The 12,339-nt window shown below is 43.0% G+C and overlaps 1 protein-coding gene across 5 annotated transcripts in view; it reads right to left on the bottom strand.

Annotated features, from left to right (window-relative positions):
- Nucleotides 1-12,339, bottom strand: part of mast2 (microtubule associated serine/threonine kinase 2) — a 457,031-nt gene that overhangs the window by 178,936 nt on the left and 265,756 nt on the right. The window contains exon 1 of one of the 5 annotated variants that reach the window (XM_039735195.1): nucleotides 6,703-6,966. The exons of the other annotated variants lie outside the window; for them this stretch is intronic. Within the exon in view, the coding sequence (XP_039591129.1) occupies nucleotides 6,703-6,776 (74 nt within the window). The 5' untranslated portion in view covers nucleotides 6,777-6,966. Of the gene's footprint in view, nucleotides 1-6,702; nucleotides 6,967-12,339 lie in introns of those variants that run through there. 5 annotated transcript variants of the gene reach the window in all.

Raw genomic sequence — 12,339 nt, 5'->3', positions numbered from 1 at the left:
CCCATGAGTATAAAGCACTGATCCCTTACATCACAGACTCTGTGGGCATTAGTCATTCGTGGTGATAAGAGCTCAGGAGACACAGAGAGAGAGAGACAGATAAAGGATTCTGAGTATTGCGGGCTCAGAGGGAGGCACGGTGGCGCAGTGATAAGTATTAATATTTCTATTGCACTATTATATTGTATTGAGGATTACTTGTGTTCTGTTCTGTGTATTGTATTGTAGCCCTGCCAATGAAACTCTTGCTACACCTCAAGAGCATCTACCCAGTAGAACATCCCTCTCTAGGAAAGACTGGGTCATGTTTAACCAAGGTAGGTCAAAGGTGGGCAAAACAAGGGACAACCTATTTAGAAGGGGCCTCACAACAAGCACTGAATGTCCCTGTGGTGAGCCCACCCAAACAATGGACCACATTCTCCATAAATGTTCCCGAGGCCCTACATGTACTGATGAAGATCTTAAGGGCGCTAATGATGCCGCTCTTACCTGAATATGGCAGTGGTGTGGCAAGAAATGGCGATGCCCCCCTTTTTTTGACACCCGCTGCACGTCCAACCTACCTGGAAAGGGGTCTCTCTGTGAATTGCCTTTCCCAAGGTTTCTTCCATTTTTTTTTTCCCCTACAAGGGGAACTTAACATTGTCTTCTTAGAGAGTCAAGGCTGGGGGGCTGTCAAGAGGCAGGGCCTGTTAAAATTCATTGCGGCACTTCTTGTGTGATTTTGGGCTATACAAGAAATAAATTATATTGGATTGGCGATCCTAAATTGTTCCTAGTGTGTGTGTGGTGTGTGTGTGTGTGTGTGTGTGTGCACACTGTGGAGGGCTGGCGCCCTGCCCGGAGTTTGTTTCCTTCCTCGCACCCTTTGTTGGCTGGGATTGGCTCCAGCAGACTCCCGTGACCCTGTAGTGAGGATACAGCGGGTTGGATAATGGATGGATGGATGTATTGTAGTTAGCAGATGCTTTCTCAGCCCCCAGTGACACACTAAAGACCACCGTGCCATTATAATCCACTTAGAACTAGCTCCATTTCTCTTTCCCCACTGAAATTTCTGAACATTTCTGCATTCTCATTAAACTTCAGCAGGGATCACTCAACATTACTGCTTAGGCAACACATGTCTTGTGCCTTAATTTTAATTAACTTGCCTTTTAAGCTTCAGAACCTCTTTATTATTTCATTTATCTCTTGACCAGCAACCAAAAAATAATGAGATGCTACATGTGCCAACGCGTGCCTGGCTAATTCAAGGGGTCTCAAGCCACTACCACCAACTATCATAATCTGAAGCCAGTCCTCTCTGTTCAAGTCATTTCATTTAAAATCCTATGGTGTTTAGAACATTAGAGTCGTCTAGAAGAGAGCTGGCCATTCAGCCCAGCAAAGCTTGCCAGTCCTATCCACATACAGTCAAATGAAAAAGTTTGTGAACCCCTCTCGGCCTGCATAATAAGTGACTCTACTTTCAACAAAAAAGATAACAGTGGTATGTCTTTCATTTCCTAGGAGTATTACGGTGTTTTCCAAACAAATATTTTTAGTGAAGCTGTATTTAGTTATGAAATGAAATCAAATGTGAAAAACTGGCTGTGCACAAATATGGGTCCCCCTTGTCATTGTGCTGATTTGAATGCCTGTCACTGCTCAACGCTGATTACTTGGTATGATGAGCTCGTGAAGCCTTGAACTTCATAGACAGGAGTGTCCAGTCATAAGTGGTCAAAGGTATTTAAGGTGGTCAATTGCAAGTTGTGCTTCCTTCCCTTTGATTCTCCTCTGAAGAGTGACAGACAGCATGGGATCCTCAAAGCAACTCTCCAAAGATCTGAAAACAAAGATTGTTGAGTCTCCTGGTTTAGGGGAAGGCTACAAAAAGCCATCTCAGAGGTTTAAACTGTCAGCTTCAACTGTAAGGAATGGAATCAGGAAATGGAAGGCCACAGGCACAGTTGCTGTTAAACCAGCTCAGGTCTGGCAGGCCAAGACAAATACAGGAGCGGCATATGGAGAGGCAGGATTGTGAGAATGGTGACAGACAACCCACAGATCACCTCCAAAGACCTGCAAGAACATCTCGCTGCAGATGGTGTATCTGGACATCGTTCTACAATTCAGCGCAATCTGCACAAAGAACATCAGTATGGCAGGGTGATGAGCCCTTTCTGCACTCACGCCACAAACAGAGTCGCTTGTTGTATGCCAATGCTCATTTAGACAAGCCAGATTCATTTTGCTTTGGACTGATGAGACAAAAATTGAGTTATTTGGTCATAACAAAAAGCGCTTTGCATGGCAGAAGAAGAACACCACATTTCAAGATAAACACCTGCTACCTCCTGTCAATTTGGTGGAGGTTCCATCATGCTGTGGGGCTGTGTGGCCAGTTCAGGGACTGGGGCCATTGATAAAGTCGAGGGTCGGATGAATTCAACCCGATATCAACAAATTCTTCAGGATAATGTTCACGCATCAGTCACAAAGTTGAAGTTACGCTGGGGTTGGATATTCCAACAAGACGATGAGCCAAAACACAGTTGGAAATCTATAAAGGCATTCATGCAAAGGGAGAAGTACAATGTTCTGGAATGACCGTCACAGTCCCCTGACTTGAATATCATCGAAAATCTACGGGATGATTTGAAGCAGGCTGTCCATGCTCAAAGGTTTTTTGGAACAGGAATGTAGAAGAAAACAACCATTGTGAAAGAAATTAACCAGGGAAATACTGTATATTAAAGACAGAAATCTTGCCTTCACTAAAACCTCTTCGAGTTAGGAACCAGCTGGAGCAGGAGGACATTTGTCCATTGCAGCCTTTATTTCTCTTTAGCAAATATAGAAGAAGGAGCATTCATCACAGTAGTCTGTTACAGAATGGTCAAAAAGTTAGGGCAGAGGTCAATTATTATAAACTGAATTTACATCACAAGTTGAATTAATCCTGCCATTTACTCTGACTGGTTTGTTGGCTTACACATCCAAATAACTTAATCTAAATAAAAGTCTTTCACCTGTCCCTTAGGTTCACCTATTACCCTTGAAATCTCTGAGTATGTGACGACTGTGCAGTCTTGTTGTTCACAGGACATCTGCTGATCTCTTAATCATCTCCAGGTACATTTTGTATATGACATCATCCTTACTTCTAGTATATTCTTGCACCTAACCATTTCAGTAATTCTATTCATGACATTTCTAAATCAAATGCTTATAGTGTATATTTCAATGTGCACTGCAAACCAAAATGTGTAACTACTGTTACCTCAAATTTATTCTTTCACATTCTCTCATGCAATCTATCCATTTTCGAATCCTGCTTTATCCAAAGCAGGGTCACAAGGAAGCTGGCATCTGTTCCAGCAAGCACAGGGCCCATGGCAAGAGCAATCCCTGGACAGGGCACCACAAGAAACTGATTACACAGATTCAAATACATATGCCAAAACAACACCATGTAACAGTACCTGTTACACTCCATACACACACCTACACTTTACTACCTACCTTTAACATTACACAGCAATAATTCAGAATTGTGCAGGATCCCTAGAGCTACTAGAATTCAAAATGTTTTGAGCTTTTGTAAAAAGCTAAGTTTTCAAATGGGACAAATAAAATGCTGACTACCTACCTATCTAATATAGCACTGTCAAATATCTGTGTCATCTTCTTACCTACTTAACATAGCTCCTCTATCTATCTATCTATCTATTATATAGTGCCTTTCGTTTTTATCTATCTATTATATAGTGCCTATCTATCTATCTATCTATCTATCTAGTGCCTTTTCTATCTCTCTTATTATATAGTACGTTATCTATTTATTTAGCTATCTGTTATTTAGTGCCTTTCAGTTCTTTCTTTCTAATTATATATTGCTTTTATATCTACAGGGTGGTCCAGATCTAATTATGCAGATCCAGATCATCTGTATGACTTTGATTTATGCAGGGACGATCCCAGTTTGGCGCAAAGACGATTCTTCATGTCACCAGTTCTTCTCGATGGTCTGGGATTTTTCGGGTGATTTTCTATGTAATAAACTTAATAAGTTATAGTGTAATGAAAATGGAATAATTAGATCTGGACCACCCTATAGCTCTTATTATATAGTGCATTATCGATTTATCTAACTATCTGTCATATAATCTCTTTCAGTTTTATTTCTTTCTTTCTTTTTTACAGTGCCTTTCACTTCTATCTATTATATAGTGCCTGTCATCTATCTATCTCTCTTATTATATAGTACATTATCTATTTATTTAGCTGTTATATAGTCCTTTCAGTTCTTTTTCTTTCGGTACCTTTCATATCTATCTATCTATCTATTATATAGTGCCTTTCATCTATCTATCTATTATATAGTGCCTTTCATCTATCTATCTATCTATCTATTATATAGTGCCTTTCATATTATCTATCTATCTATCTATTATATAGTGCCTTTCTTATCTATCTATCTATCTATCATATAGTGCCATTCAGCTCCTGTTAATAATATGACAAGTTCAGCTATCCATTTCATCTATATACTTATTTAATATTGCTCAATTATCTAAATAACATCATGCACACCTCATAATATCATTCATTCCTCACAGAATTCTGGCATTGTTTGAAACATGATCTCCCTCATCTGAACTCATCTTGGCTGTTCTCTGACATCCCTGTTCTTAATGCTCTTATTCTGCCACAGTAGCCATATTCAAAACATATGATTTTCCTTTTATTTGAGAGTACCTTCCAAATGTTTGGAGGACCTGTCTGGATTCTTGTTTTTAATACCTTCACTTTTTTCTTAACATTAATATCAATACCATTTTAAATATACCATGTTCTAAGCCTGAGTAGGGTTGCAGGGGCCTCACAAAGCACAATGTGAATTCTTCTTCGCAGGTTGCCAATCCATCAGTTTAAACACACACACACACACACACACACACACACACTTGGGCATCACCGATCCACTCTACTTGACGCGGCGAGAACATGCAAACTCTACACAGCGAGGACCCAGGAAGCGAACCCTGGTCTAGTTACTCCAAGTTATCAGTAGTAACACTGGGCTGTGCCTAAACATTAATAATACTTTGTACTTAATATGGTGCCTTTCCCATGCTGAATGCTTTTGCAATATTTTATGAACACAGACAGAACATTAGAACACCACGTGTTAATATTTTTCATTTACTTCCATTAAATTTCATCGCTATGCTGTCCAAGTCTCTCTGTGGTGACTGAACGTATTCTTTATTATGTGCCATTCCACCTGGTCAGGTATCATCTGTAAACTTAACCAGCTTGTTCCTTGTGCTCCTATGCAGACTGCTTTAATGTACTGTATAATAAAAAGGGCAGCGGCCCCAGCACTGACCCCTGCTGGACACCGCTTTAAGCACCACCTAATTCTGATAAGGTTCCTCTCATCATAACACTTTGTTTCGTGTGTTTGATCAAATTTTGTACCCACCCACACGCTGCACTCTGAACTCCAACTCCCTTCGGTTCAATCACTAACATTCCCTGAGGCACTTTACCAAAAGCCTTAAGAAAAAAAACAAGATAAACAATGTCATCTATCTGCACATCTCTTATCATCCGCTTATTCTGCTTCTTCAAAAAAATCCCAGCATGTTAGTGAAAGACGACCTTCCCGAACTGAACCCGTATTGACCGACACTCCTGTCCTTTCCATGTGATGCTCGATCTTTTCCTTCAAAACTCCGTCCACTAATTTATTGAATGATAGACACCAGGATGCAAATGAGATCAAGCTAGCTGGTCACCTGCTGGGGTTCGCTTTCCCCCTCGTTATTATGTGGCTGCTGGTTAAGGTGAAGAGAGACCAGGAAGGGTTAGAAATCTTAAAAAGCGAGACACTTAAAACATAAGGCAGAAGTAATCTGTTCCATTAGCGGCTGAACAAAATCTGTTGTCCTCCAGGATCCGAATTTGACACCCCTGCTAGAGAGGGGCTCTCATTTGTCCAACTCTCAAGTGCTGCTCTTCAGTGGTCTTCTATGTGAAACCCACTGCTATGATGGACCCCCCCTGTGCTGACTACACCACCGGCACGGCACTCCTGACTTGAGAGGGCAGAAGGAGTGAAGAAATGCTCGCCACAACTTTGGGGGCTTGCCTTGCCTAGCCTAGCCAGACATTTTCCCTACAGCTTGACATCCACATCAAAGTGCTGAACTTCACGGTTGATTCGCAACTGCAAAGGGTCACTCCGGCGATAAAGCAAAGGTCAAGGCGTCCAGTCTGGGTAGTGATGAGGAGAAGGAGACGAGCCGCCTGCATGTTTTATATATATAGGTCACGGCTGCGGCAGGCACAGCGGGGAACACAAGAGACAGGGTACCACTTTAGTACCCAGCCCCACATCTTTCACAACCCAAGCGCCGGTCTGCTTTATCCGATCGCCACCCAGGCCAGCTGAGCTCCTCACCTGCTGTGCCTTTGAGAAGAGCAGCGCCTTGTTACTATGCAAAAGCCGTACTGCCGTTTACTCGCCGGAAAGAAGCGGAAGACGAAGGGGGTGACAATCAGAAGGAAGGCTTCTCTGAACGGAGAGGAGGCGCCCCAAGGCGTTGTGTCCCATGAGAACGCCAACTTGACCCCCCAAACACACTCGCATATGCCATTCATCACACCGCCTGCTCCCATGAATTCCACAGCAGCAGCCCCTACCTCTTTGATCGCCGCAGCATGTTGGTCTCAGGAAGGGAGAAATTGGAAAGCACCGTCCAGAACGAGTCAGACATGTTCCCGGCTAACGCTCATGGCTGGAGAGACGAGCTCTGTAGATCCCCACGGAGCGCTCGCGGTGGCGGCTTTTGATTGCGTTCTGCACGCCAGGCTCTCTTGCTCGCAACTCCCTCCGACTCAGAAGGAGGAGATGGAAATTTAAAGGTGCAGCTTCCTCTGACACGCAGCTTTTGTGGACGGGCTGCAATCCCACCTGGCTGGTAGTAAACAGACGTGCTGTGATGGACTGGTGGGTTTTACTTTGCTGTTCTCTTTATTGCAGACGGCTCAAATAGAGCCCCACATCCTCGAGTCTAGTCTGCTGGGCGCTCCTCTCCTTCTCCCCGCCCGGGTATAGTGCCACACACTCACGACAGCCCAAATCGGTCCATGGTGCTGCCCACAAGTATCGCCAAGCAGCAGTAGCAGGAGGAAAAAGAGGCCAACACAGGGTACAAGTGGCAGGAGCCGACACAAGCAGGAGGACCCCCAACACCAGGAGGACCAGGACTAGTCTATGAGGGGTGCATAAAGCTCCACTAAGCATACTTCACCACTTTCACATTTTACTGTTATACACCAGTGGATGTAATTTCACTTTTTTGACAGCAATCAACAGAAAAAGATTTAATGTCAAAGTAAAAAAAGCACCTCATCACAATATACTAAGTTAATTACAAACGTAAAACACAAAATAATTAATCGCGCGAGCATTCACCCGCTTCACGTCAGTATTTAGGAGATGGCAGCCATGACATCCCCGACTCTCTCTCTCTCGTCATTCGTCTTTGCTAATCTGCTCGGCTCTGTCAGGTGTCATTCAGTGCGTTGACAAGCACACGCCGCACATGAAGTCGGGATTGAAATTGGGGGTTAACCCGGTTCATGCCGAGACCTTCCATCCATCCATCCATTATCCAACCCGCTATATCCTAACTACAGGGTCACGGGGGTCTGCTGGAGCCAATCCCAACCAGCACAGGGCGCAAGGCAGGAAACAAACCCCGGGCAGGGTGCCAGCCCACCGCAGGGCCCATACACCCACACACCAAGCACACACTAAGGGACAATTTCGGATCGCAGAGACCGGATTTCTTAAAAACCTCCGTTCACAAGCACAGATCCACTTTGGGGGTTTCCTTTTGTCAAAACGCTCCAAAGTCATTAAAAAAAAAACGAGTTAAACGTCACCTTCAGCCGCCATGAATCCACAAACAAAGCATGCAGCCTGTCCTAATATTCTTGTACAGTCAAAGTAAAAAAGTATGTGAACCCTTTGGAATTACCTGGTTTACTGCATGAATTGGTCATAAAAAGTGATCTGATCTTCGTCTATGTCCCAGATACTGATGATGTACACAATGAGCTTAAAACAATGACACACAAGAAATTCTACTCTTTCATGTCTTTATTTTACAAACGCATTCAACGCTCACAGTGGGAGTGGAAACAGTAAGTGAACCTTGGTTGACCCTCCTTTGGCAGCAATGACTTCAACCAGGCGCTTCCTGTAACTGCAGATCAGACCTGCAAATCGTTTTGGGGGGGTAATTTGAACTGCCTTTACTCTTCCATATTCTTTGGTTGTCTGCATATGGCTCTCTTCAAGTCATTCCACAGCATCTCAATAGGATTGAGATCTTGGCCACTCGAGAGGGCCAAGTTTGTTCTTCTGAAGCCATTGTGCTGTTGATTTGCTGCGGCGTTTGGGCTCGTTGTCCTGTTGCATCACCCAGCCTCTTCTGAGCTTAAGTTGATGGACAGACACCCTCACATTATCCTGGAGAATTTGTGGTAGGGTGTCCAGGCCCTAGATGCAGCAAAGCAGGCCCAAATCATGATGTTCCCTCCACCATACTTTACTGTTGGGATGATGTTTTGATGTTGATATGTGGTGCCCTTTTTATGCCAAATGAAGTTCTGCTTGTTCCTCCCAAATAGTTCAATTTTGGTTTCATCACTCCATAAAACATTTTCCCAGTCCTGTTGTGGAGTGTCCAACTGGAGGTGTTCAGCAAGGTTCTTTTTTGATAGCAGTGGCTTCCTTCTTGGTGTCCTACCATGGACTCCTTTCTTGTTCAATGTTTTGCGTATAGTTGACTCCTGAACAGAGATGTTAGCCAGTTCTAAGGACTTCTTCAAGTCCTTCGCTGTCACTCTAGGGTTCTTCTTTACCTCATTGCTGACTTTGCATTGTGCTCTTGGGGTCATCTTGGCAGGGCGCCCACTTCTAACCAGAGTAGCCACAATAACAAATGGTCTCCATTAATAGACAAGTTGCCTAACAGAGGACTTTGTGATGACTTTGTAGCCCTTTCCAGCTTTATGTAGATTAATAATTCTCCATCATAGCTCTTCAGACAGCTCTCTTTGTGCGTGGCGTGATTCTCATCTGGATATGCTTCTTGTTAAAAGCTCAAACTCAAACTTTATGGTGTTTGTGATCAATCAAAGTCATTCTGGGCCGCACCTCTGAACTCGTTTCATTAAATGGACTTCAGGTGTGCGGAATTCTGACTGCAATGAGCTTTTTAAAAAGTCACTAGCTTAGGGTTCACTTACTTTTTCCAACCTTCAGTTTCACAGTTTGAATGATTTATTCAATATGGTCAGAAATTCTCTGAAAATCTGTGCATCTTTAGTTATATGAGACCATGTGTGTTCGTTATTGGGACTGACATGAAGATACGACCATGTTTTACATGGGAATTAGACATAAATTCCTAGGGGTTCACATACTTTTTACTTTAACTGTATTTCACGTGCTGTGTAGTAAATAACATCCATCCACTTTAAATTTTCAGCCACAAATGATTTGACGCATGGACACTGGCCGCTGCCTCACCTGATGACACCGTTTAATGAGGATCAGGATTCAAAACTTAGCCTGCAGGGAGCGCGTCTTTAAAGACCAGAGACATTAAAATGTCTCGGATCAGTGGTAGTGCAAAATGGAAAAATGATATGCTGTGATAACCCACGGAGTTGCAGTTTGGACGGAACAACAGGAAAAAAATACGAGGAGTATTGTGTGACGGAAGAATTAGGGAGAAGGTTAAAGGTGAGGTTTTTAAGACAGTCACGATATATGGAACCCAGACGTGGGTAGTAAAAGGAGCGCAGGAGATTAAGTTAGATGTGTCAGAACCGAGAAGGTGGAGATGCATGTGTTGGGTTACAAAAAAGGACAGAATAAGAAATGAGACAATCAGAGATACAACAAACATGAGAGAAACATCTGAGAAGGTGCCGAAAAGGAGGTGGAAGGAGAGACCAGGAATATGTGGGCAAAAGAGTAATGGGAATGGACATCCAGGGCAAGAGAAAGTGAGAGATGACAATTTGATGGATAAAGTAAAGGAAGATCTGAAGGAAAAGAACTTGACAGGAGTGGAGGTGCAGGACTGAGCTGTTTGGAGAAGGTTGATCAAGCACATCAACCCCACATAGAAGTGGGACAAGAAGAAGAAGATGATGATGACGGCTCTGGTCATTGAGTCACCTGTTCACACAGTTTCAACATTTCTATAGCAAACAGTTGGATGAAAACTACACTGACACTCCATTGATTTGTTTCTGTTACCGGATTGCATGCAGCATACGTTTTTACTGCTTGGCTGGACGAGTGAGACCTACAATGGAGCAGCGTACCGGTACTTGTGTGGCTACTTGTGCTGGGATAAAGCAACTCAGGCGTTTTAACTTAAGTAAGATAAGTATTTCATTTGGTTTCTTGTTACTTTAAACAGTAATTGTATTCGTAACGCACATTACATTAATGTATTACCCTTCCTTCCCACCGCCACTTAGCACTGTACGTTCAGCTCATCAACATCCATCTAGTGATTTCTGAAACACTGAGGCAGATCACTTTGACCAGGAGGAGGAATAACACAATCACCCAAGCATTTGACTAAGAAAATGTATTTTTGTGGATAATTCAATTAGAGAAGACATGCACAGGCTAACGGAGTGCAACAGATATGCACGGATGACGAAATATTTAACTGTAACCTGGTTAAGGGTTTACATGGCCAAATAACTGCGTTCTTCATGGAGAAATCTGTGTGTTAACTTGGTTTTCTCAGAGACCAAAAAAACGGCTTCTCTAACTAGAAACTGGGTTGTTAAAGTGCATGTAATCACATTCATGGTAATCATCCATGAAGAGCCGCATATAGATAGATAGATAGATAGATAGATAGATAGATAGATAGATAGATAGATAGATAGATAGATAGATAGATAGATAGATAGATAGATAGATAGATAGATAGATAGGAATGGCACTATATAATAGATAGATAGATAGATAGATAGATAGATAGATAGATAGATAGATAGATAGATAGATATGAATGGCACTGTATAATAGATAGATAGACAGACAGATTTCCACCAGGAGTTCCCTGTATGTTGCTAGAGAGAAGCATCCCTATGGCCTAATGCTGGCACCACCAAGCTTCAAGATGGGGATGGTGTGTTTTTGACAATGTGTCGTGTAACTTGCCATTTACTCTGAGGGAGAAAAACTGTGGTCTCATCAACCTACAGTGTCTGACACTGGACAGACTGGGCACACAACAACTTTTGTCCGGGCACTTCAACAATTGCAGCTTTATAGGAGGAAGGAGAAAAAACTCACAAGAAATCTCAGCAGAAGGCTGATGGAAGGAAGAACAACGCTCAGGTCCCTCCCCAATGAACAACACAGAGTTTTCATCTGATAACTAACACCGAGTCCCCACCCGAGATGAACAACAGACAGGTACCGCCCCTGATGAAAAACATGCAGGTCCCCCCTGATGAACACCACTGAGGTCCTGCCCCTGATGAACGACGACGAGTTTTCATCTGATAAATAACATAGAGGCCCCGCCCCTGATAAACACTACGTAGGTACCACCCCTCATGAACGACACCGAATTTTCATCTGATAAATAACACCGAGGCCCCGCCCCTGATGAACAACACGCAGGTCCTGCCCCTGAGGAACAACACGCAGGTCCCGCCCCCTGATGACGTCTGCACTGGCTTTTGTTTCTTTTATCTTTTGTTTGTGGGTGGGCATTTTCTTGGCAGAATCCCAGAGGTTTCTCTTCAGTGGAGTTTCTTCCTCTCTCAATTGACCATTGATTTATTACTTTTCATAATTTCCACTTACTACCATTTGTAAAGCACCTTGAATTACATGCTTTGTAAATAAATGTTGTTGATGGTCCTAATGTTTGTGGTGGCAGAATCAGGCTGGTGGGATGTTTCTCTGCAGCAGGATCTGGAAGCCTTGTTAGGGTAAAACTAATGCAGCAAAATACTGGGAAATACTAAAGGAAAAGGCCTTTAGTTTGAGAGAACATCTGACAACCAGCAAGATGATAAGCGCGAGCATAAAGACCAAGCCACCAAGAATAGCTTACAAAAATAATAATGTTATGTCTTGGAGTGGCTGAGCCAGAGTCCAGATCTCAATCCAAAAGAGAATTTGTGGCTTGAACTCAACAAAGGCTGCTCAGTCAGGACCACCATGATATCTGACAGAGCTTGGTATGTTCTGTGCAGAAGAATGGAGAGAAATGGCAG

The sequence above is a fragment of the Polypterus senegalus genome, chromosome 14 (assembly GCF_016835505.1).
Source record: "Polypterus senegalus isolate Bchr_013 chromosome 14, ASM1683550v1, whole genome shotgun sequence".
Taxonomy (NCBI): domain Eukaryota; kingdom Metazoa; phylum Chordata; class Cladistia; order Polypteriformes; family Polypteridae; genus Polypterus; species Polypterus senegalus.
Note: the sequence above shows the minus strand (reverse complement) of the source record. Positions and strands in the feature narration are given on the sequence as shown.